The sequence below is a fragment of the Erpetoichthys calabaricus genome, chromosome 2, assembly GCF_900747795.2.
Source record: "Erpetoichthys calabaricus chromosome 2, fErpCal1.3, whole genome shotgun sequence".
NCBI classification, from domain to species: domain Eukaryota; kingdom Metazoa; phylum Chordata; class Cladistia; order Polypteriformes; family Polypteridae; genus Erpetoichthys; species Erpetoichthys calabaricus.
Genome location: NC_041395.2, coordinates 175,339,694 through 175,366,848, shown reverse-complemented (window position 1 = coordinate 175,366,848; position 27,155 = coordinate 175,339,694). Strand labels below are relative to the sequence as shown.

At 38.9% G+C, this 27,155-nt stretch overlaps 1 protein-coding gene across 2 annotated transcripts in view; it reads right to left on the bottom strand.

Annotated features, from left to right (window-relative positions):
• crocc2 (ciliary rootlet coiled-coil, rootletin family member 2) overlaps positions 1–20,891 on the bottom strand; it is a 224,487-nt gene extending 203,596 nt beyond the window's left edge. The window contains exon 1 of one of the 2 annotated variants that reach the window (XM_051922722.1): positions 20,368–20,891. In XM_051922722.1, coding sequence (XP_051778682.1) covers positions 20,368–20,430 — 63 coding nt within the window. In that variant the 5' untranslated portion in view covers positions 20,431–20,891. Of the gene's footprint in view, positions 1–20,191; positions 20,345–20,367 lie in introns of those variants that run through there. The other variant, XM_051922721.1, reaches the window with a different exon arrangement.
• Between the last annotated feature and the right edge of the window lie 6,264 nt (positions 20,892–27,155).

Below are 27,155 nucleotides of genomic sequence, written 5' to 3'. Positions count from 1 at the left end.
AGTCTTTAGGAGTGGAAGTATCTGTGATATTTAGTCTGTGTGTATGGGCTCACTCTGGATTGCACACAGCTTTTATGTGTTATTGCCTATTGGTTGTAATGTTGCAAATTTAAAGGGAGCAACACAATTGGGTTTTTCCTAGATTGGGAGATTGGCTTGAGCCTGCCCTGATGGCACCTAACCCACAGTGAACACTTGCCAGCTACATACATCATAAAAACTTAACATGATAAATATCCCCAATCCTCATAGCTGGCACATCACTCACACACACAACATCCTATACCCATGATTCATAAAGCCACCCCAAAGTCAACAACCCTCAAACAGCGTGAACGCCAAAGAGCAGCTAACTAACAGTTAAAGCCACCCGATAGTCAAAACAGCAGTTAACACACAACCACCCCATCTTTGAGCAATTTGTGAACCCTTCTTATTGAGAGCTTCCTACTTGAAAGATGTACTGCTGGTGGGGGTGGAATTCCCATTTCATTTTCAAAGGTTTAGATCTGATTACTATAGCAGCAAGCTCACGTGTTATAAGCTACATTTCCTTTCCTTTCCCAGTCGAAAGATTCATGTGGATTAGTTATTAATGGTTGGCTTTGTTGTAGGGTGCCTCATTGTCCTGTGTTTCAGTTTAGACTTGTCAAAGTGCCAAAGATATTTTGAAGCCAAGCTTAGCCTTTTGTTTTCTGCAGAAAAGAATAAAGCATGTTGCTAAGTCAAGCTTATTTATTGTTAGGGTGTTTTTTCTTTCTTTCTGTTATCACTACTTACCGAACTGCACTAAGAAGATAGGATGGAAAGAGGAAAAATGCAAAACAGTTACAAAGGCAACACTAGATTCTCAGAAAACTGACTTAAATGGTCCTATATTTTTATTTATAACTGAAGAAGGATAATATTGTGTTGAGAGTTTCTTTTAACGATACAATCCTGTAGAAAATATGATATTAGACTAACATCAACTCAACTCACATATTCAGATTTCTTGATCCAATTTCAAGACTAACTTTATCTCTACTATGGTTACCAAAATTATGACTGTATTCTGATACTTGGTTAATGTTCAAGCTTGTCCACTTGGATGTAAAATACTGTAAACTGGCAACACTGGTCTTTGGAACGCATTAGTATGTGTTCGTATTTGTGTTTTCTGAATTACCATTGTAGCTATGGACAATTGTATCTAACATAATCCTTGTTATACATTAATGTTAGGACTTCAGTATGCTGGCCTCATCATTGTTTTTTTTTTTTTTTTTTACTTTTTTTTATTTTCCTCTTTTCTTTGCTTGTGCATTGTATTCATTTTGCTTGTATTTTTTATTCATTATTAACTACTTACCCAAATGTATGTCTTTTTTATTTAAGGATTATGCTCCCTTAATTCTAAATTCCTCTCAGCATTTAGTACCACAATCGACCGACTGCTATGTTTTTGTCATGTCTCAACCAGGGGTTTCTCCACTGTCCTCCCCTCCCTCCATTGATTCTTCTCTTTAGTATTTTGCAGGAGCTTCTTTCTCTGAAGTCATCAAACAGCATCCTTTTGAAGATGATCGTACTTTTCTAAAATGTAACACTATTGTGGTTTTTACATTACATGAAACTACCTTTTCCCTATATTGTTTATAAAAATATCTTTGCTCTTTAAGCTCGAAATAAAATCACAACATTTCACATTTGGAAATATGATTTCCAATCACTCTGAAATTTGGGTTCATTGATCTGCTGAGATTCAAAGGTGCTTGAATGTACAAAGGAAAAAAATATAATAGTTCTTTTTTAGGGACTAATTCTACTTGCAAAATGTGCAATTGAACTCTTTCCCATAGCCATCAACCAATTTCCTGAAAGAAAGAAAAGGCCTCCAAAAATGTGGTGATTAAAGTAATATATATAGACAACACATCTGGAATAGAAATTGAGAGCGGAAACTTAAATTGTGCAATTTTTAAATTCATATGCTTCCGGAAAATGATCCATGTTCAAAAAATATTTGGTATATGAAGTATTAAACACCATTATTGATTATACTTTGGGAAGTATATTTTTATTAAGTGCTTAATTTACTTTTATTTGAATAATAAAATAAAGTAACATTCTTAACCTGTTTAATCCAATTCACAGGGGCCTGGAACCTATCCTAGCAGCATCCAGTGAAAATTTAAAAGCCAGCCCTGGATGGGACCTCCATTAATTACAGGGTCTACTCAGGCATACACTCGCACTCACACTGGAATAATTTAGAGTCCCCAGTTCACTTAACCTGATTGTCTTTAGGAATGCTGGACAAAACCCATACAGACATGTGGAGAATGTGTACACTCTACATGGACACCAACCATATGTAGGTCTGAAACCCACTGCTGCCACCCTTTGTTTGAAGAAGAATGGTAACACTATAGTTTAGGTAGTGCAAAAATGCATCTATTACTCATTTACTATTATGTAACAAGACCTTAAATACTTCTTTGGCTCTTCATAACACTTACAAAAGGATCAGTAAAGTGTGTGCTCATCTCTGCAATGTAACCTACTAAGAGAACACTTTGGAGTGGTCTGAGGTGGCGTAACTGTGACACAGGTCTCTTAATATTACACATTTAGTGTAAGACCTGTGAATCTTTCATATTAACAAGTAATTTTACCATCGTGTCAATACGCTACACTGCGCAGAGATGAATAACTAATCTACTAATGTTTTGTAAGTATTATAAAGACAAAAAGAAGCCTTTGTTAAGGTCTTGTTACATAAGAGTAAATGAGTAATAGATGCATTTTGTAGTACCTAAACTAAAGTGTTACCAGAATAATAATAAATACCAAAAAACTAATAAGTGGGGTTTACTGGGGTAGTACCCCAACATTCCTCTCTGCTTCTGACTGCCTCCTTGCATCTATCTATCTATCTATCTATCTATCTATCTATCTATCTATCTATCTATCTATCTATCTATCTATCTATCTATCTATCTATCTATCTATCTATCTATCTATCTATCTATCTATCTATCTATCTATCTATCTATCTATAACAGTAACCATTTTATTAGTGTTGCCGTTAAAATACAAGTGTGGCAGGTATTATCATATTTAGTCTTTATCCATTAATTTTGCAGATTCAAACTTCTACCACTAATGATATGCAGAGGGTTAGATAGAAAAAGCACACCACATTATTAAATGTTCTGGAAATCAATCAAAAGACCACTAAAGAAATGACATGGGAAATGATGTAAGAGATTAATTACATTAGTCTACATCTGAGGCTTCAGGATCTCCTAAAAATGTGCTGATTTTCAGTAATGGGTGAACAGATGTGGAACAATGTCAGGATAGATCCTTTAATTGGATTAAGCCATCTTAGACAATCAATGGATGGATGGACACCTCCTCTGAGAACATGATTACGGTAAAACAAATTAACTGTGAGCGAGAGAACAAACTCTAAGATAAAATTGGAAGCAGAAACTATGCACAAAAGATTTTAAGTGAAAATGAATAAACTACAAATACTGTAGTCAACTGCCTTCACAGGCCAATGACATCATACTCGATATAAATGAATCATCAGACATGAGACTGCTCCTTAAAGAATTGAATTCATCTGGTTTCCAACTGCTTCTCAACATTTAACTGTAATGGTTCTTTTATTTAAGGTCTTATAAAGTAGTTTTTAGTAGATAGTAATACATACCTGCAAACATAAATGCAGTGATGTGAAAAATCTATCTATCATTATGCATGTGCATTCAGGGTTCCCCTGACAAGCTCGATTGAGGTAAGCACTACTAATCATGGGCGAGAGGGGGCATTGTCACTAACAGTATTCTGTCCTTTTTCCAAAGCTCAGAGAAGATGCCCAGTGAGGACACTTATGCCCAGCTGTGAAGTCTGGAGCAAGACCTGCCCCTTCCAGTAACTTATAAAGCAATGATCTAGGAAGGTAGTCTCTCATTCCTGACCAGGATACGAGTCCAATAAGAGCAGCAAAGCCAAGAACAATAAAAAGTACCAAAGTACTTTTGACTGATTTAAGAATCAGCGCCTTTTGTATTGTGCCTCATTCACCCATTTTGCTTTTCTTTTTTTTTTTTTTTTGTATGCAAATAAATGGGGTTTACTGGAGTAGTTCTTCTCAACATTCTTCTCTGCTACTGACTGCCTCCTTGCCTCTGGTTGCTCTGTATATCATTTACTTATCTATCGATTGATCAATCTTATCTGTGCAAAACATGTCATTTTATTAGTGTTGCCGCTAAATCAAACAGTTGTTTGAATAAATTAATTAATAAATATAGGAAAGTGTCAGCAATTATTTTCATAATTGACCCTAATAAAAGGACAAGAGTCTTTGAGTGCGCCTGTGCATCTGTGTTTGTCTAATGCTAAGATTAGAACGAAAAATGTAAATATAGGCAAAATATGTAGAAGAATGGTAAAAAAAAATCAAAAATGATAAAAATATCAAACAAGGGTCTAAAAAATAAGAAAACTGGACTTATCAGCCTATTCTGCTGTATAACATTATACACCTGTAACAGCAGCATGGTACCAAATTTTCTTGCCCTCACTTGGGCCACATGAATGAGGCTTATAGCTGTAATGCTAATGAGTGATAACTCTGTGTGGTGAGCAATGGATGAGTAAAAATAATCGTAAATCAATTTGCATGTTGGGAAACTAAAACAGAGACACAACTTGGCTAGAGTCGCTAATCCATGTCAATGCGGTTGCAACCTCCGCCACATTTACCTAGCAAAACACTTTGACTATAAGTTTGGTCAGTTTGATGAGCATCAGTGTGAGAAGATGGTAAAAAAGGGCGGCTCTGTCTGAAGAGGAAAAGGCTGCTGTTAGAGTGAGAAAGGGATCAGGTGCGTGGTATTATACCAAACCAAATGGACGACCCATTAATCAAATAAACCTGAGTTCTACGTTGATTTCTTGGACTTTACCCTGTCTTAAAGGGGTAGCGCAGCTATTGTAAAATAACTCAATGAATGAATGAAAGAATGACCGAGTGAATGAATGAATATTCTCTCTGCCTGTAACCAAGTAGATGGAAATGAAAACTAGACTTGCACATTAAATCATAATTGCTTCAATATGGCTATCATTTAATACTATAATATTCCTGACATAACTTTGCCAGTTAAAAGATATATTAAGAAACCAGATGTCTAATTATTTTCAAATGATTTATCAGACACCTGCTTGGCTCACATGTAACATTTTTTCCCCCTCCTGCTTTTTCATTAGAAGTCAATTGGCTCTCACATTTGAAGGCATCTTGACCTTGGTCCTGTCTACATTCACACTAATATTCCACTATGGCTGCTGCCAGGAGTCAGGACGAGAAATTCCTAGTTCCCTAAGACCATTGCCAAATAACAGCTCGCTCTTTACCTCTACAATAAGGAAACAAAGTAATGCAAAACACTTTTAGTGAAATAGTTTGGCTTTGTTGCAGAGATTCCGAACATAAAAGCTGGGGTTTCCCTGCCTTTGTTTATATATGGTTTTTCCATTGCTCCAAGTTTGGGCTAAGTCCAGCAGTATCCGTTACCAATGTAATATCTGATCTTCTTATGGTTTAGAGACTTTTTATGTAAATAAATTAATAGGCATACCTAATTCTGTGGTAGCTAATAAAGGATTCTTAAAGTAAACTTTCAGAACCAAAAACAGTTGAAGAATTTCACCAAAAAAAGTCTCTTGGTTAGAAAAGGATTTTGCAACTTTACATTCACAGTTACAGAAATAAAGGAAAAATAGTTCTTTAATTGCTATTGGTAACATAAAAGTATGGGAAAATATTTTACAACGTGTAGCCAGGAAGTGTCAATTTCAGCCTTTAATCTTATCTTGGCTGTCTCTGTGGAGTCTCAAATCGCTAACAGCTGACGGATTATTTAAATTTTTCATTTTTTAGGTTGGTGTTTACTACTTTGCCATGTTTTCATACTTTTCTGGAATGGCCGATCTGGTACTGTAAAGAACAAGCTTGCATTTCAATAATTATGTAAGATCACAAGAAGGTGACATTTCTGGATCAGCACCCTTTTACTGTTCTTCTATACAATAACAGACACAATTATCATTTTTTAATCATTCTGGAAAAACAGCCATGGCATTACTGATACTACAAGGTATGAAGTTTTTATGAAACACTCCAGCAAAAAGTTCTGGAATTCATGTCCAGCCTTTTTTACTCTTTAAGTTTTTGTCGGTCCCCAGATAGTGTTTACCCAAGGTTAAACCCCAAGAAAATCCCAGTTGAACTGACAAGGTATTTTGCATTGCATTATTGACACTACTTCAACTCTGACAGGATGTATGTCTTCACACGTAGCAGAGGTGTCAGTCTTAAAAAAAAAAAGAAAATGAATATAGATTCCTGATGCTGAGACCCGGCCGGACAATTAGATCAGTGTGGTAATAACAAAATTAAATGGATATAATCATCGCCTCTTGTTTGTACACATTCGTTTGTGATACAAACTGCTTGGATCTAGGAGCCAAGGTAGACAATCCAGCCAGAGGTAAAGGAAGAAGCAACATCAGTCAAAAGTAAAAAGGAACTATCATGTGTGTAGTGGAACTTTGACTAAACTGTACAGCTTCTTTTGTAGATGTTTACTGGACAAAAGTTCAAGTTCTTGGTGACAGAAACTCTCTAAATTTCCAGACATACGTTTTAAACAACCTGCCAACCATATGAGCACGGTGAGTCTCTTGTAGAACTTGATTCTATGACAACCTCGGGAAATGATTGAGAGTTGGAGCAAATACTAACGGGGTTGCCACTTCCCTTCTCAGATGAAGAAAGGCCTGAGAAGTCAAAGTCAGAGCCTTTTTGTTACTTCTTGGGGCAATCTCAAACCTGCCCCTGTTGATTCATTGACTTTAAAGAACGGCAAAACTGGAAATGGGCATATTTTGACAAATAGTGCTGAGAGAAGTAATACGGCTGTTCCAAGAGTGAATTTCCAGACCATTGTGTCTTTTGACTTGCCAACATGCCAATAAATTGGGTTGTCCTGGCTGGATCCCCAAAACTTCATCATGTGTCTATTGCTTCTTTTCACAAACCATACAGTACCTCAAGCCCATGTATACCTACACTTAGCCAATTTAGAGTCTTCAGAAGACCTAATATGCATGTCTTTGAGATGCTGGGGCAAAACTCACAGATAGCATTCTTAAATAGACTTGATCTAATTTAGGGTTGAAGGGACTGGATTGATTCCCAGCAATGATAAGCCACATCATTAAAACCACCTGCGTAATATTGTGTAGCTTTCCCTTGTACTACCAAACCAGCTCTGCCTTCATGAAGGCATGAATTCCACAAGTCCTCTGGAGGTGTCCTGTGGTATCTGGCACCAAGTCATTTGTAGCAGATCATTTAAGTCCTATAAGTTGCAAAGTGTGGCCTCCATGGTTCGGACTTACTTTTCTCATTTGGATCAACATCTGGAAGATTTGGAGTCATGTTAATACCTTGACCTTTTTGTAATGTTCTTCAAACCACTCCTGAACAATTTGTGCAGGGTGCATTATCTTGCTGAAAGATGCCACTACCAACGGGGAATATCGTTGCCATGTAGGCGTGGATGTGGTCCACAACAATCTTTAGCTAGGTAGTATGTGTCGAAGTAATCTCTGCATGAAGGCAAGGACCCAAGGTTTCCTAGCAGATCATGGCCCAGAGCATTACACTACCTCCAGCAGTTTGCCTTCTTTCCTTAGTGTATCCTGGTGCCATCACTTCCCCAGGTAAATGATGCATGTCCACCTGACCGTCCACATGATCTAAAAGTAAACACAATTCATCAGACCCAGGACATCTTCCATTGCTCCATGGTCCAGTTCCGATGCTCATGTGTCCATTGTAGGTGCTTTCTGTGATGGACATGGGTCAGTATGGGCACTCTGACTGGTGTGCAGCAAAGTAGCCCGATATGCAGCAAGCTACAATGCACTGTGTGTTCTGACACCTCTCTCTCAGGGTCAGCATTACATTTTTCAGCAATTTGTATTACAGTAGCTCCTCTGTAGGAGCAGACTAGACGGACTAGCTTTTGCTCTTCATGCACAAGAGAAATTCTTGAGTGCCCATAGCCCTGACACCAGTTCACTGGTTGTCTTGTTTTGGACCACTTTTGCTAGGTACTAACACCCCAAGACGTACCATTTCAGAGATACTCTGATCCAGTTATCCAGCCATCACAATTTATCCATCCATCCATTTTCCAACCCGCTGAATCCGAACACAGGGTCACGGGGGTCTGCTGGAGCCAATCCCAGCCAACACAGGGCACAAGGCAGGGAACCAATCCCGGGCAGGGTGCCAACCCACCGCAGGACACACACACACACACACACATACATACATACACACATACCAAGCACACACTAGGGCCAATTTAGAATCACCAATCCACCTAACCTGCATGTCTTTGGACTGTGGGAGGAAACCGGAGTGCCCGGAGGAAACCCACACAGACACGGGGAGAACATGCAAACTCCACGCAGGGTGGACCCGGGAAGCGAACCCGGGTCTCCTAACTGCGAGGCAGCAGTGCTACCACTGCGCCACCGTGCCGCCCCATCACAATTTAGCCTTTGTCAAAGTCACTCAAATCCTTATGCTTGCTCGTTTTTGCTGCTTCCAACATATCACCATCAAGAACTGATTATTAAATAGCTCTCTAATATATCCCACCCCTTGACAGGTGCCATTGTAACGAGATAGTTAATGTTATTCACTTCTCTTGTCAGTGGTTTTAATGCTGTGGCTGATTGATGTATATTAATCACTGTAGATTCTATACTTTGTTTACAATAGTGAAACGTTTAAAATATCTAAACATCCATCCATTATCCAACCCTCTATATCCTAACTACAGGGTCACGGGGGTCTGCTGGAGCCAATCCCAGCCAACACAGGGCGCAAGGCAGGAAATAAACCCCAGGCAGGGTGCCATTCTGAATCCCAGAGGGAGCATCACTATCACTGTAAAGTAAAAGAAAGCAGATGATTTTTTGGGGTATTTTTAAAGATAGTTTTGGTGGCCTCACAATGATCTGCTACACTAAGACTTGGTTAAATTTAAAATGCTTAATAACAGGACAAAGTCAGATTGACATGTGCAGACTAGGTTGTCATTCTCATGCTTGATCCAGAATTGCAGTGATTATAGGTTATGGATCTGCTAGAATTTTGGAGAACATAATGAAATGCATTATTCTTTTTCCCTTTACTTGCTTTGATTAAATCACAAAGAAGGCAAAAATGATGTGCGTTTATGTTGTTACACATGGGAGACACCTCAAGAGCTCTGGTGATGGTAATTACCCACTGAACCAGGGGTTGGCACTGTGGTCTATTGCCTTCTCTCTTCCTCCATCTGCAGAACAGAAGACTGACAGCCAATCTACTGCTGACGGCACTTCTGTTGTCCACCTCCTGGACCCGCCCCTTCCTGATGATTGACCATATAAACCAGGAACTAGCCATGTTATTTTCAGTTCTGTTTTGAACTCATGTCTGGGGTGATGTCTCTGCAAACTACTATGTATTCTTTCAAATTATACGGGGTCACCAAGGTGGTGCCCCAACTCTTTTACTTTATTGAATCTCCTTTTTACAATTTGTATTATTTGCATTACATGCCTATCTCCATTACTGTAGGACTATTGCATAGAAAAAATATGTAGTTCATCCATAGCAGATCAGTCGGGCACAAATTTTATAAACAGGCCTTTGCAAGGTGGAACATAATGCAGACTTCTTTATTCTTTTTTGTGTTTTTTTAGTGTCATGTTGATAGCAAGTACTAATTTTCAGACAGAAATTACATTGTGTGGGTGTTCATCAACTCATCCATCCATTTTCCAAATTAATTTTGCCATTAGAGGGTCTCCGTGAATCAGGGTCTGTCCATGCTATACCAGGCCAATCCCAAAGAGACATGCAATCCATCTGAATTTACACTCATTCACGCACAAACTCTTATTATCATCCAGTTTAATATCATCTTTCATACTAACTTTCATGTCTTTGGGAGTTTTGGGGGAAAAGCAGTGTATCTGAAAAAAGCTCCAAGGACAGGTAAGTACATGCAAAATCCATTTAGATAGCAACCAGAATGAGATTTGAACTCTAGAGCCCTAAGACTTGAGGCAACGCTGTTAACTACTGCAATAAACCTTCCTTTGAAAATGGTACTTCTCAGTTAATAATGCTGGGACTGTAACAACTCTGCTTAAAAGAAACATTCAACCCCTTGGAAGTTTTCACATTTGTTATGCAACATTGAATCAGTGGATTTAATTTGTTTGTTTTGACACTGATCAACAGAAAAAGACTCTTTGATTTCAAAGTGAAAATTGCCATCTGCAAAGTGATCTGTTAATCACAAATCCATCCATCCATTATCCAACCCGCTATATCCTAACTACAGAGTCACGGGGAGGGGCAGGGGGAGGGGGGGGGGGGTCTGCTGGAGCTAATCCCAGCCAACACAGGGCGCAAGGCAGGAAACAAACCCCGGGCAGGGTGCCAGCCCACAGCAGGGCACACACACACACACCCCAAGCACACACTAGGGACAATTTAGGATCACCAATGCACTTAACCTGCATGTCTTTGGACTGTGGGAGAAAACCCATGCAGACATGGGGAGAACATGCAAACTCCATGCAGGGAGGACCCGGGAAGTGAACCCAGGACTCCTTACTGCAAGGCAGCAGTGCTACCACTGCGCCACCGTGTCGTCCTTAATCACAAATATAAAGCACAATTAATTTTGCACGTAAGTATTCACCCCCTTAATTATAACACCTCTCAGTCATTACTAGTGCAGTCAATTGATTTTTGAAATCACAGAATTAGTTTAATGGAGATCACCTGTCTGGGGTTTCAATTGATTGTATTATAAATTCACCTTATCTGGAAGGTCCAACCTGTTGTCTGTCAGTATGGAGGCCTAAACTACACAATGAAGACAAAAGAACACTCCAAGCAACTCCATAAGAAGGTGACTGAAAAGCAGAAGTCTGGGAATGGAATCAAGAAAACATCCAAGACCCTGAATATATCTTAGAGTTCAGTTAAACCAATCATTAAGAAATGGAAAGAGTATGGCTGTAACTCTGCCTACAGCAGGCCATCCACAAAATCTAAGTGATTGTGAAAGAAGAAAATTACTGTAAAAAGTAAGGCCATCAAGAGGCCTATATACAGGAATAGTGTAAAAACATCCATGTGAGTCTCTTGAAGTGGCTGAGTCTGAGATGTGTCTGAAGTGACTGAGATCTCAATCCAACTGAGCATTTGTGTCTCAACTTGACAAAGGCAGTTTACTCACAATCTCCATGCAACCTGACAGAGCTTGAGCAGTTTTCCAAAGCAGAAAGGGGAAAAAGTGCAGCATCCAGATGTGCAAAGCTGATAATGACCTGTTCACACAGAACCGAGACTGTCATGGCTGCCAAAGATGCATCTACTAAATACTGACTTGAACAGGGTGAGTTTGTGTTTTATATTTGTAATTAATTTAAACCACTTTTAACTATGTCATTAAGGAATCTTTTTCTGTTGATCCATGTAAAAAAGCCAAATTAAACCCAGTGTGATTCAATGTTGTATAACTATAAAATGTGAAAAAGCAAGTCAGAAGTTGCAAAAACAAATTGAAAATGCAAAAACAAGTCAGAAAACACAAAAGCAAATTGAATACAGAAAAACAAACCAGAAAGCACAAAAAACAAATGAGAAAAGTAAAAACAAATCAGAAAAACCACATGCAAATAGAATGGCACTCGAACAAAACAACAACTGTGCAAACAAACTGAAAAGTGTGAAAACAAAAAAGAGCAGTGCATAACCCAAATTGAAACAGAAAAAACAGTGAAAGAAAGGATTCAATCCCAGCTTTTCAACGAATGGTGTGGTGGAAGCAAAAACGCTGAAAAGTAAAAAGTACTTTGGCAGAAAACATAACGTTTGTTTAACTTTGGACACTCTCGGCCAAAGCACCCTACTGGGGTTTCACCAGTAAATGGGTTTTTGCATCCTGTGGAAATCTGACAAGTCTGTTGGAGACATAGTTGAACGAATTTGATGGGTCGATATCAGATATAACAGTTTGGTCTAAAATCAGCCAACTAACAGATCGCGTTAAAAATAAATAAATAAAAACAATTGTCGCATGTGTCGCAATTGGTTGGCTGTATGTGACCTGCAGCACTCTGGTGTCTTATGAATGGCTGCTCGACGTCACGTTCTCAACAATACCTATGGTTTTCTAACAGTCAGTACAGGTCTGACAAACTTATGTGTGTAGAAGTCTGCCAGTTATGCAAAGGTTTCATTCAGCGTCACTGCTTCCACCACACCACTCGTTAAGAACCTATAATTGATTCGTTATGTACTGCCACTTCTATTTATTTATTTATTTATTTTACCGGCATAACATTTAAAAGAGTGACCAGACTAAAATAAGAAGTCAGACATGGAAGTCTGCGATTTAACAAAAAACTGTCATTCGCTAAAAGGAATGCCCGACTCTTTTCATAGTCGCTTTCTCAATATGGAGATATGAAAAAGTGAAATATGACAAATATAGAGCAAAGTACCTGAATCACACAGGATCTGGGACCGAGAAGATCAAAAGTACAATTGTAACAAACCGCTATGAGAGACTCCACAAAGTGAAATAAATTTCTATTTCATCCACGAATAATACACAGAAATGACAATTCCACAGTTCCCCATATTCAACACGCCGCTTCGGTGGCCTCGCGGAAGTACCCGCAGAAGCCTTCTAATAAAAGCAGCCCCGTATGTAGCGGGTTCAAAGGGGACTAGTCACCGCACTTTCGACCGCGCGTCTCCTGCCAGCTAAAGCTCATCGGTTCTGATGCTTGACCTCCTGTGAGCGTCCTATGTGGACCCTGGGCTTGAGTCGGCTTACAGAACCGGGGGAAAGTGTAGCATATGGGTTACCTCTGAACCTGGATGAGCGAAGTGAGATGGAGTTGGTGGGGGGTGTATGAGCTGAAGAAGCTAACGGTACTTTTCAAGGCCACATCCCGAAAAGTCCAGCTTAACAGTAACTCGCTCACCCCCGAGTCGTTACAATACATTTTAGGTCCACACTTAAAGGTGTTGACGAGAAAAAATAATAATACTAGGAATAAAACTGTCACACAAACACAACATTGCGCATGTTAAATAATACATGTCAGTAGCGTGTACACTATAGTGAAATAAATGTAATGCCAATATCGAACGTTTTTCAGCGTGGACTGCTGTGGACATTAAGTTATAGCTTCACTACCAATTAAAAATACTGAAATGTTTGTAATACTTTAAACACTGCTCTGACCAAGAGTGCCCAAAGTTATGCAAAAGTTATCTTTTCTTCTAACGTATATAAAATACCTAAAAAAGATAAGAGATCATTTACCTTTCAGCGTTCAACTTATTTATACAGTTTTCGCTTTGTTTGCATTTTGCTCCACTTGCATGTGTTGTTCCCGAGACTGTTTTTTTTTCAATTTGTTTTGCATTTTCTCATTTGTTTCTGCATATTCAATTTATTTTTGTGTATTCTAATTTTCTTTTAAATATTCAGTTTGTTGTTGCATTTTTCGTTTGTTTTTGCATATTCAATTTGTTTTTGTGTATTCTAATTTGCATTTGCACATTCAATTTGTTTTGCATTTTCTCATTTGTTTTTGCATATTCAGTTTGTTTTTGTGTATTCTAACTTCCATCCATCCATCCATCATTTATCCACTCCGCTATATCCTAACTACAGTGTCACGGGGTTCTGCTGGAGCCAATCCCAGCCAACACAGGGACAAACCCCAGGCAGGGCGCCAGCCCACCACAGGGCGCGCACACATACACACACACACACACCAAGCACACACTAGGGACAATTTAGGACTGCCAATGCACCTAACCCGCATGTCTTTGAAATGTGGGAGGAAACCAGAGCACCCAGAGGAAACCCACGCAGACACAGGGAGAACATGCAAACTCCACGCAGGGACGACCTGGGAAGCAAATTCGGGTCTCCTAACTGCGAGGCAGCAGTGCTACCCACTACGCCACCGTGCCGCTCCGTATTCTAATTTGCTTTCGCATATTCAATTTGTTTTGCATTTCCTCGTTTGTTTTTGTGTTTTCTGATTTGTGTTTGCATGATTTAATTTGTTTTTTGTGCATTGCACTTCGGGGCCACCATTTGAATACTTTTTATAGCTACAATATCACAAAACAGAGGGATGCAAGTTAAATAAAATAAATGCTGTTAGTATCCTCAGTGCTTTATATTTTCGGATGCTAATTTCTGTCTTTTCCCTCCTTCCGCTCTGTCACTGCACTTTGTTGTAAACCACATGCATGTCTCACCAGCAGTGAAAAGGCCAGACTGCTTCCATTTGCGGTGAGGGGATGCTGGCAATACTTAGAATGAAACAGCAGCTCAGACTCACCTTACAAACAAACAGTTTATTTTACAAAGGAACAAAAATTCAAGAGAAATGGCCAATAATAGAAGAAACACCTTTGTATTGCTAGTTACCTCAGCCACTGTAAAACACTTTAAACTGACCAGCTTTAGAAACATTAAAAACATGTTTGAGGGTTAAAAAACAACCAAAAGAAAACATGATTTTTCAATTTTACTTGTACAACAATAGTAGACCTTCTCTTCAGATTCCGTTGTGCCTCCTTACACACTACTACCATGTATCTAGAAGCCAATGACTCTTCCCTGAACCAGCATTAAGGTCAAGGAGCTTACCGAGCAGCAAAGGGTGCAGGGCAGGAACAAACACAGAACAGGGCGCCAGTTCATCAAAGGACTCCGCTGATAATCTTAGCGTCTTTGTTTTTACATAGTGAGTACTAATTTTTTGTGGTTTATCTCACGGCAAGTTATTTCTTAGAAGAGATAGAATTTGAAATGCAAGTGTTCAAACCCTGCAGGACAACAGTGACTGCAGCTTTTTGTTCTAACCAGTCTTACAGTCAGTCAGTCAGTCATTTCACCTCAAATTTATCTCACTGTTTAGTTAACTTGTTTTTCTTTTATTCTGCTTTTAGAAATGAGTAGTAGTGTAAAATATAGCTTCCTAATGAATTTAGAAATACTCATCTTTTTGGCATGGTTTTAAGCTCTTAACTCACTTTTGTTGTTTTCCTATTTTTTTTTTGTGAAGTCATGACATGCTAGACTACTGGCAGATGCAGTCATTTGCTTCCTGACGCACAGCGCGGGCGACTGAAGCAGCAGCAGCAGCCTTGAGGTCTCCAGTCGCCGGCTCACTCCGCCTGTCGCACACGTTAGCATTCACCACATGCTGCAGATCTGAAGGTGTTCTCTGCAGTAGTGTTTGCAATCCTGATCTTTGTATTCAGTTATCTGTTTATTTATGTTGTATGCACGGAGGATGATATGTGTATGTGTTTGGACTGTATGCATGATTAACTTATTAATTTATTATTTTCTCACATTTTTAGAATATTTACATTGCTGAATTACTCCTAACTGTTGAGTGCAGTGCACTTGCCCTTAACTTTGATATTCATTATATATCTCAATTCCATGGAGTTTTCTTTTAAATTTCATTTTCAGATAAAAACAAGTAGTGAAAATTAAGTATAAAAAAAAAAACTACTTTTTTACATTATTATCCAATGTGTATTAACAAACTATATAGGAAAACTGCTTTTAAAACCTATTTATTCCTACAGACCTTTGCACTGTGAGCCAACTGTTTTATAAGATATCTGCTACTTACTGTTGTTCTTTATTGCTCAGTTCATGCCAGTTTCACTTCTGATTAATGTTTATTTATTGTTTGCTTACTAATTGTTTTAATCTTTACTGTTGTTTTATTGCTGTTGTCCATTTTACTCTGTGAGGTGACCTTGCTTGTCATGCAAGGGACCTTAAATGAAATGTATTGTTATTAAAATAGTATTATTATACTGCGCTATGCAGTTGTCTTTTAAATACATTGTTCAAAAACCTGCTTTGGCGTATTTATACACTTAAGACTGGCACCATAGCACAATGAATAGCAGTGTGGCCTCACCACACTTGGACTAGGGTGCTGTTTGTTTGCATGGAGCTTTGCGTATTCTCTCTCTTGCTCTATGTTTAGGTGGGATTCCTTGGAGTACTTCAGTCTAAGTTAGGCTGATGGAGGATTTTCTGTTTTCCCCGCATGAGTGAGTGTATAAATATGTCCTGTGATGGACTGACACCCTATCCAGAGTTCATTTGTGCTTTTTTGTGGCCTGCACTCTTAAAAATAATGGTTTATTGGACTGAGTGGTTCCCTGTAGAACAAATTGCCTGATAAAAACCCATTTCATTCTGGGAAGGATTCTTTGTATATTAAATTGATTCTTTGGGCTTTGTAAATTCCTAATATGTCGACCAAAGTGAAATGTTTAATGTATAATAGGCTACCTAGCAGGATACAACAGATCAAGAACAGCTGAATTAGCCAGTGTTATTGTACGCATCAAGAGGCCCTCTACAATCAGGAACTCCATGGTAGTCTGTCTATCTATCTATCTATCTATCTATCTATCTATCTATCTATCTATCTATCTATCTATCTATCTATCTATCTATCTATCTATCTATCTATCTATCTATCTATCTATCTATCTATCTATCTATCTATCTATCTATCTATCTATCTATCTACAGTATATCACAATCTGTTCTCATCTCTTCATGGCTGTTGATGAAATCTGTTAGATATGTAAATAAATAAAAGTTCTCTTTGCAGCCTTCATGTGAATGGGTGTTTGGGAACAAAAAATGGCTCCCCTTTGTCATTGCTCTAAAGAACCACTTTGGCATCTTTTTATTTTTTTACCACTCTGGTTCTAACATTGTGATACTCTAGCCAAAAAAGCTGGTTCAGAAAAAGAATGGATGGAAAAAAAAAATTGGAGTAAATGTACCTTTATTTCTGAGACGAAAGTCTATTTTTTGTTTTTTGTTTTCTCAAGTGGTTGTCCACTGGTTAGCATGGCAGCTTCTCAGCTTCAGGAGACTGAGGTCAAGCGCCAACACTGGCATTCTATGTCTGTATTCTGCTGATTTTCCCAGTGCCTAGCTGACAGTTTTACTCGCCCATTTCAAAGTCATGTGTATTGGGTGAATTAGCACCTCTACACTGGCATAGGGTGTGTGTCAGAGTGGGCCGTGTAATGGACTCGTGCTTTATATAGAGTTGGTTTCTACCTTACACCTTATACTGCAGGAATAGGCACTTGCCCACCCGGACCCTGACAGGGATTAAGTGGGATGGACGTTTTCAGAAAATGACATTAACTCGAGCTATTTTGCTTTTTTCTTTTTGTCTATTAGTCTTCCATTTACCCAATGTGCTCTGCAAAGGCTGCATCTCCCTTTGGCTTCCTGAAAACGTTTCTTCAAGGTGTCACTTCCTGCTAGTTTACAGCTCTCTACCTAAGTTCCATGCTTATTCTTTGGAGTGTCACTTTAGAATGTGTCTACTAACAGGAATTGACACTTTTGGCGTCACTGATGCACTGTATTCTTGTTGCTTTCCTTCTAGGATTATATTATTTCCTTCTTCCTCCTTCAACTTTGCAATTTAGATGTTATATTTTGCATTTTAGCACTTAGAGGCATGTGGGAGGTGCAGTGGTTTTGGAATTACAGTAAAAATACATTGTACACTCTTAAAAACAAGTGTGCTAGACATAGTTTTTCAGAGAGATGTCATAGGGAAACCATTTTAGTTTCACGTGAAAATACTGCAAGGACCCTCTGTTTATTTAGATCCACAACAGAGCACATAAACCAGATGATACCAGAACTGTGATATGACAAAGCGTCATGATTTTAAAAAGACTCTTCCTGCCTACCATAACACAGAATACATTCAGGTTTTCTTGATCTGTTTGTATGTTGCTGGGTATCCTACAACACAATAAAGATTTCTGTTTTTCCACATATTAGGATAAGTGCAAAGAGACAGTTTCGTATGTAAGGAACCCTTCCCAGAATTAAATGGTTCTTTGTCAAGTTCTAGGAGTAGCCACAAAAACCCTAAAAAGTTCCATTTTAGAACCAGTATTGTTAAAAGTGGTGGTGGGGGGGGGGGGGGGGGGCATTTTTGATGCCCTCTAATCATATTCTAAAGAAGACATACTGCATTTCATTAGTGAATACCCTTCAAATGCACTAGAAAAATACTGAGCTACATCATGCAGTATGGACATACTGTATATATTTATTACAAATGGCACCCAAAGGACTTGCTCAGGGTGACAGAGAGAGCCAATGGCAAGATTGGAACCAGAAACACCTTATAAATTGTAATGTACTGTCATAATAATTAATGCTTGAAAAAACAAAGATTCATTTAAAGTTTATCAGTCAATCGACAAGCAGCCCTTTTCAAGGTCAACGCTTTAGCTTTCCAAAGTAGCTTACAAGTTCACCCTACAAGCCTTCCGTTTGTGTTCAAATCTGGTTAACGCAGTTCAGGGTCAAAGAAGGTCACAGAATTTCCCAGCACTGGAAGAGACATCAGGGGGCACATTTAAAGCACGTATGGACAAGGTGCCAGTTAAGCTAACGTTCATGTCTTTTGGAAAACTTGAATATCAGAAAAAAAGGCCCATCTGTAGAAAACAAACAGACTGCACAAGACAAGAGCCAAAGAAGGATTTGAACCCAGAACTGTGAGGCAGAAAAATTATGTAATGCACCACCACACAAACCACAAAAATCTATTTTTTAAACTTATGTACAAGTTGCAAAAGTGTCTTGTTCAGTGTTAGTAAGGAATTGAGGAATCGGAACCTGTGGATTTGTGGTTTTAATTCCAGCTGCTTGGCAAGTTGTGTTGTCTGTTATTGAAGCCCCAAATGTCTCACATAATGGACATTTGACATTTTTTGTCATTATTAGTGATTTTTGTTTTGCTGTTCAAGGACCCAAGCATCAACTGTCTCAAGCAAACATTTCACCTTTAAACCAGACAAACCTTCTTAGGTTAAATTGTAAACATACAATGTAAACATTGTAAACATTTCACCCATCTTATCAGTGCTGCACTGACTTTTTTCAAATTTTTCATTTTCCATTAATGACATTTGCACCAAATTTCATTTTCATTTTTATATTAAATCATTTCTATGGGCTGAACAAACAATCAAATTCCAACATATAGCCTGCTGACTCCCATGCCTACCGTCTACAATTTCTGATTTGGTTGATGTCTTTATCTGAAGTGACAACATTTGAGATACAATTGGTTGCATTGTTTTCTTGTTTTTTTTTTTTTTTGTTTGTTTTGTTTTTTTGAAGTGACTTGCTCATGGTCACACAATGTCAGTGGCGGGATCTGAACACACAGCCTCAAAGTTTGAAGTCCAGAGCCTTACCCACTACACCATACTACCTTCAACCTGCTTGTATACTCCGAACATTTGTGTTTTTATCACATTTCATTGTGCCTGATTGGCGGGTATTAGGGTAATTGGATTTTATATTTACCTAAATCATTCTGCCAATTGCACTTTTTCTTTTTTATAAATAGAAAGAATTTAATTAGCACTTTTATTTTAATTTATGCATCTTTATTTGGCATCTTCCATGCATTACAAAGAAAGTGAACCTATTTTAAAGACGTGACAACGAACTACTCAAACCAACAAAAATATTAATTTAGGATTGCAGCTCAGAACACTTAGGAAAGTAGGACAGTAATAAGAGTCAAATATTTAGTTCACTGTTTAAACTGTCTTGACATAGGCATTTTAGTGGATTTATAATACGACAATACTGCACATATAAACTTTCATATCATCACTCTACGAATAAATGGCTGATTAAACTTTGCAAGCCCTGCCCTTGGCACAAACGTCTAAAAACTATCATTTGCGCTTAAAAAATCATTTACCAGCCAAAAGTGCAACAAATGTGCAGCTTCAGTTTTAAATGCTAATTGTGAAGTAACCTAATTTCTTTCTTTCTTTCTTTCTTTCTTTCTTTCTTTCTTTCTTTCTTTCTTTCTTTCTTTCTTTCGTACGGGAAATCAGATTTCCTTGCATCCCCCATCAGTCTCTATCTCTGCATCCCCGTACTCTTCTTACCTTGACGATCAGCATGCAGCAGTATAAGAAGATGTAGCAAATTATCAAAAAACTAAACATAAGAAATGACAGAAGTTTAGCCAAAGTCTGCTCAACTGATACGTTTTGTGTTCACAGTCATCACGGGTGCAAGCTCCGCTCTGCCTCGAATACTCGGTTCGCAGTTACGATCTTACCTGAATGACCGCCTCTAACTGCAGACCCGGCCCCTGCTCGTTTCTTTCACTTTCCGAGCTCATGGTTCACAAGAAGTTATAGTAGTTGGCCTTCGCCCGTGAAAAATTCTCCAGATTGCAGCAGCTATAGTAACGGCGACAACAAGTAGACGAGGAAGAGTAATGGCTCCTTTCACAGTGCCTTCTGAAAGACGCCTTTTCCTCACCAAGAAAAAGCCGTGATTTATGGATATTCTTTTTTACTTGTGTGTGCTCCGGCTTTCCAGTCGCGCTAAACTTTCAAGCTACAGTTTCAAACTCAGCGGCGCGTGAGGCGTGACTTCTACGTAGATTGTTTAAGAAAGAGGACGCTTCTTCGACTATTGCCGTGGAAACAGAACGCCGAGTCGATCGTTTCCATGGAAAAAGAACGCTGCTCCGTCCGTTTCCATGGCGACGCGCACGCTGGAGAAGCCCCTGTTGACTGGGTGACTGAAAAAGCGCATCGATCAGTGAGACAGGAGCAGGGGCGGTTACAGGAAGGAATGCGGGCGGGACGACACGGCGAGGCGGCGGGAGAGAAATCAGCGCGCATCGCTAGTCGGTGTGTTCAGTCAATAATGGCGATCGTATCTGCTTGCACCACGCCGGTTACAGCGACGTTTATATTATACAATACACAGGGTCCTCTTCAAAATCTGTCCTTTCATTGCGAGCTTCAATGACACACAGATTACTCGACTGAATATGAAATATAATAAAGACTATATCATAAGTTAACTTAATGTTTAATTTTTACGAAACATCAATGAAACAAACATGACAAAGTGGGGTGAGGAGCCACTAGCTTTATGAGCGACAGTGATTTTCGTTTTAGCTGTTTACTTTTGTTCCACCACCAGGGCCAATAAGCTCCCTGTTTATCGCATGCCAATGAAAAAATCATTCTTTGATAATATTAGCTGCATGGGCCTTTCACTCATAACAGTAATTTTTAGCTAAGTGGGTTAAGGCACTGGAATGAGATCAACAAGGCGGACATTGCTGTCTTAACGAACCCTATTTATAGAGTTAGGGCAGTGACGCTTGCAATTATTTATAAGGCACTTATTAAACCATTAAACCATAACATATATCTATGTTAAAGGATATACGTAATATTTAGAATTATACTTTATATTACAGATAGCTTCCATGCTATTTTTTAATTGAAAGATATGAAACATGCTAAAAGATAAATCTTGATAGACAGGACATGAGCTATACAAATATACCTTGTGACAGATTGATTTTTATTTCAAATTTACTTTTAACAGCAGAATATGTTGATTAAAGTAATAGACTAAAATCAAATACTTTTTTCATTTATACAGAGAATAGTAATCTTGACAGTTCTGTTTTGATTTTGTTTAGTTTGATTTATCATTTATACAGTGATAAATATATGTGTTTGAATGTAATGCCTAATATGAAGAATTATTGTAATAATGCATTCAGGATTTTTCCACAATATTTTACTCAGCATTCACATATCTCAAAAGGATTCGCCATAATAATCGTTTCAAATAATTAAACATCACTCTTAAAAATATCAGTTTTTTAATGGCACTTTACTGTGTTTTGTCGGTTCTCTTGGAACTATTGCTTGATAAAGAACCATTTAATTCTGGGAAGGGTTCTTTGCATATGAAGTTGGTTCTTTGGACTTGGGAAAAGGTTCCCAATATGTGGATGAAAGAGAAATCCTTTAATGTATATAGGCTGCATATGGATACTATATAAATCTATATAAAAGGTTCTTCCTGGAACCTCTGTGTGAATGGTTCATTTGGGAACCAAAAATGGATCCCCTTGGAGAACCACCTTTGAATGTTTATTTAGAGTGACTGCACAGAAACATATTAAAATATCTACCAGCTCTGTAAAGTTGACTGGTTGTTATGTTCTCATAATACAATAATAAAATATGCTTTAATAATTTTTCTCAATTTACATAGCAAATAAACACAAATGCACTTTCACTACATTAAAACAGTAATGACATTTTATTTTCTAACATACTGCAGTATAGTATGATGTGTTTTAACATCCTTTCAGCAGGGCTTGTTTTTTTGGTATTCTGTTTTTCTTCTCAAATTCTAAAGTTGTTCCAGACTCATTGAAACCTCTAAATTAGCATGGCATGACGAAGTGCACCCAGCTACGGACAGCACTCTGCCAATTCTGTCACAATAGGCTTTAAAAATAAAATACTTTCTATACATGTTTATGTCCTGCCTATGCAAATGTAAATTAGATATACCATGCAGTAATTAAGGACTGGCAAGAAGAAAGGGCAGACCTTACTAATATGGAAAGTAACCAGCAGAAGAGATGTCCTAAGCTGACTAGACCAGAATTTCTAGTCACGGAGCTCATGATTTTAGAGATGTGCTGAAAGTCCTTAGTTGAAAGATATTCGCAAAAATCATTAAGGCAGTTGCTGAGTTTTGGCATAGACAGTATGTCTTGCAGTGTAAAGTTCATAAACAGCCTGATAATAATGTAAGAAATGTCAGGTTGAGAAGTAAAAAGAGATCCCCACTAAAAGACAGTTGGCTGTGCATCAGTCTTTCATTACAAGAAAATAGAGAAAAGGGCGTACTCATTGCATAAGAATTCTCCTCTGTTGGGCCCTTGAGCAAGGCTGTTTACCTGAAATTTGCTCCAGGGGTGCAGTACAATGGCTGAACCTGTGCTCTGACCTCCAAAAGGTCATGCAAAAAGACAATTTACCCTCAGGGATTAATAAAGTTTATCAAATAAAATCAAAATAAGAATATCTACCATTCTGGAGTCACTAAGAGACAAGATCAAAACACGAAAGGAAAAACATTCTCTTCATCCCCATATGAAGCAGCAATAAAGACAAATGATGACTAGAAAGAGAAGAAAATATTTTACCAGTCTTGCACAATGTAGTTTAATTCTACGAGAACTGAAGTTTATCCCAGAAGCATCAAAAGCAAAGCAGCAGCTTATCCTGGAAGGAGCAGAGAGAACAGTCACCCTCATTCAAATGAGATCAGTTTAAATTGTCAGTATTCCTAATGAGGAAGTAGGAAAACTGGAGTACCCAAAGGAAAACCCCACACAGACAAAGGGAGGATGTGCAGACACCACACGGGCAGGACTCTGCACCTAAAAGACCCCAATGTGTCACATTTCAGAATATAATTCTTCTTCTTCTTTATTCCATAGCTGGCATTTGGAAAGGAGGTCGACCTCTTAGCCAATACGCTGCTGTTGGTGCCGCTGGATTCCGTGCTCTGTTCACCACACTCTTCCATGCTAGTCGATCGGTTGCAACGGTTCTTGCTTCGATTGTTGTCAGTCGCTGGTTCTTTAGGTCGTTCTCTACGTGTTTCAACCATGTCATCTTCGGTGCTTGTATCCTCCAATCGGGAGGACATTTTCTCCATAGGAGTTTGTACGGTAGTCGATTTCCATCCATCCTACAGACGTGGCCGAACTATCTTAATCGACGTTTTTGAATTTCCTCCGAGATCGATGCCTGTTGATCGCACCTTTCTCTGATTGTCTCGTTTCGGAGGCGGTCACGGAGTGAGACACGGAGAATCTGTCTCAAGCATCGCATTTGGAAGGCCTCAAGCTTGTTGAGGTCTGGCTTGAGCAATGTCCATGTTTCCGATCCGTAAAGAAAAATTGGAAGGATCAGCATCCTATATAGGCGTATTTTGGTTTTGATGGTAATATTCGCCCACTTCCATATGCACCACTTGAGTGAGGCGAATGCTGCTGTTGCCTGGCCGATCCGGCTGTGAACTTTGGCTGCCGACGCTGCTTTCTTCTCCGTGATCAATGATCCCAAGAACTTGAACTTTGGTACCTGCTCGATTTGAGTTCCCTCAAGGTAAACTCTGGCTTCCGATCCGTCTGTTGTAAGTACTTTGGTCTTATCCACGTTGATTCTCAATTCGTATGACTGTGCAATGCGGGAAATGTCATACAAAGTGTCCGTTGCTTCAGTATCCGTGTTGGCGAAAACAGCGCTATCATCGGCGAACATCAGATCGGTTAATAAGTTTGTATCATCAAATCGAGCTCCGTGTCGCCCATCAAATGCTTCTTGCATAATCGCGTCGATCACAATGTTGAAAAGAAGCGGCAAGGCGACATCTCCTTGCCGGACTCCAGTTCGAATCGGGAACTCCTCAGACATGTCATTCCGGATACGGACACTGCTGGTTGAGCCGTCATACAATGCTTGAAGAAGATGAATGATTTTCAGCGGCACATGTTCAATCTATAGAGCTCTCCACAAACTGGTCCGATCGATGCAATCAAAGGCAGATTTGAAATCTATGAAGACGATGACAGTTCGTTTACCGCATCGAATTCTTTCTTCCGTTATCTGACGGAGAGCGAATATCTGGTCGATGCATCCTCGATGTGGTCTAAATCCAGCTTGTTCTTCCCGAGTCGTTTGCTCTCGATGTTTCTGTAGCCTCGATTGTATGATTTTCATAAAAACTTTGCTGACAATCGAGAGGAGGCTAATACCGCGATAATTCTTCCATTCCCGACTGTCACCTTTCTTCAAAATAGGCACAACGATTGCTTTCTTCCACGCCAATGGAATGCGGTCCGAATGCCATATATGCGTTACGAGAACGTGGAGTTGTTGTAATAAGATGTCTCCTCCGGCTTTGATCATCTCGGCGGTTACTTGATCTCCTCCCGGTGCTTTACCATTTCTCAGGGATTTTATTGCCGTCTTCACCTCATTGATTGTTGGTTCGGTATCGGGAAACTGATTCATCAGCTGCTCGATGATCGGTGGTTTGGGCACTGGACCTTGTGGTGGATCATGGTTGTACAGCTGGTGAAAGAATTCTCTCCACCACTGCAGGCGCTCATGAGGAGAGTTCACAAAAGTTCCATCCAACTTTTTAATATTGTCATTCGTTGATGTAGTTTTGCTGCCTAACCGTCGGATTGTCTGGTACAGGGTCCAGTACTCGTGTCTCGACGTTGCTTCTTCTTCAGTGCGCTTCCCGTTCTGATGTCATTTTCTGTCGAACTTCTTTGTTTAATCGTCGATACTGCTCGAAATCGACGTGTTTCATTCGTTTTCGCTGGTTGATGAGGTCGACACAATCAGAATTCTCGAGAAAGAGAATATAATACATTTGTAGTGATGAATATCTAAATAACCACCATGGGAATAACACATTAAACTTCAAAAGATTGGTGACCTTTCATTGTGTGTTCTCTTTATGTAACTATATAATGGTACAGATTGGGCATTAAACCAAAGAAAAATGGGAGTTTAGGGTGGTATGTGTAGATGGCTGCAAAATTGGCTCAGACACATGAAGCAAAGGGTTATGATGTGAGGATCCGTATCAGAATCGGCGGATGTTAAGAGTGGTCTTATAAAGGTGTCAGTGCTAGGGCTGCTGCTGTTTTTAACATACATGAATGATTGAGATATGAATATAAGTAACAAGCTGGTTAAGTCTGCAGATGATATGAAGCTAGATGGATTGGCAGCTAATACAGAGGGACTTGGACAGCATATTGGCTTGGGCAGATTTGTGGCCAAAGAAATTTAACGTAAGTAAATGTCAAGTATTTCACATAGGAAGTAAAAATGTTAGGTTTGAATACACAGTGGGAGGTCTGATAATCTAAAGTACATCTTATGAGAAGTATTTAGGAGTCATAGTGGACTCAACACTACCAATTCCCAGACAGTGCTCAGAAGCCATTAAGAAGGCTAACAGAATGTTAGGTTATATAGCGCCCATGATGAGTAGAGTACGAGTCCAAGGAGATGATGCTCAAACTTTATAATGCACTGCTGAGGCCTCATCTGGAGTACTGTGTGCAGTTTTGGTCTCTGGTTTACAAAAAGGACATAGCAGCTCCAGAAAAACTCCAGAGAAGAGCAACTAGGCTCATTCTGGTACAGTAGGGGTGATTTAAGAGAAAAGATTAAAAGAGCTGAGCCTGTTCTATTTAAGCAAAAGAAGATTAAGGGATGACATGATTGAAGTGTTTAAAATTATGAAGGGAATTAGTACAGTGGGTCGAGACTGTTACTTCAAAATGAATTCATCAAGAACACAGAGACACAGTTGGAAACTTGTTTAGTAGGAAGTTTTTCTTTACACAGAGAACCACAGACACATGGAATAAGTTACTATGTAGTGTTGTAGACAGTAGGACTTCAGGGACTTTCAAAACTAGACATGATGTTATTTCAAAACAATTATGTAAATAGGACTGGCAAGCTTTGTTGGGCTGAATTGCCTGTTCTCTTCTAGATTTTTCTAAAGTTCTAATCCAAAACACAGTATTTAAAGTACTGAACTATATTCAACCATGAAAGCTTAAACTCAGGTAGTGTATATATTATAGTCAAGTCCATAAGTATTCGGAGAGTGACACAATTTTCATAGTTTTGGTGATGAGATTGAAGTATAGATTTTCAGCTTTAATTCAAGGGGTTAAACAAAAATATTGTTTAAGCTGTTTAGAAAAGACAGACATATTTATACATGATCCCCCTATTTTTAGCGACTTGAAAGTATTTGGACAAACTAACATAATTATTAATATAATGATCAGTGCCAGTGTCAGTGCTGGGATTCTACAATATTGATCCCTTTACTTTTCCTTTACTGCAGCTGTCTTCAGTTGTTGCCTGTTCCTTGAACTTTCAGCCATCAGTTTTGTCTTCAGCAAGTGAAATGCATGTCCAATTCAGTTGAGGTCAGTTGATTGACTTGACCATTGAAGAA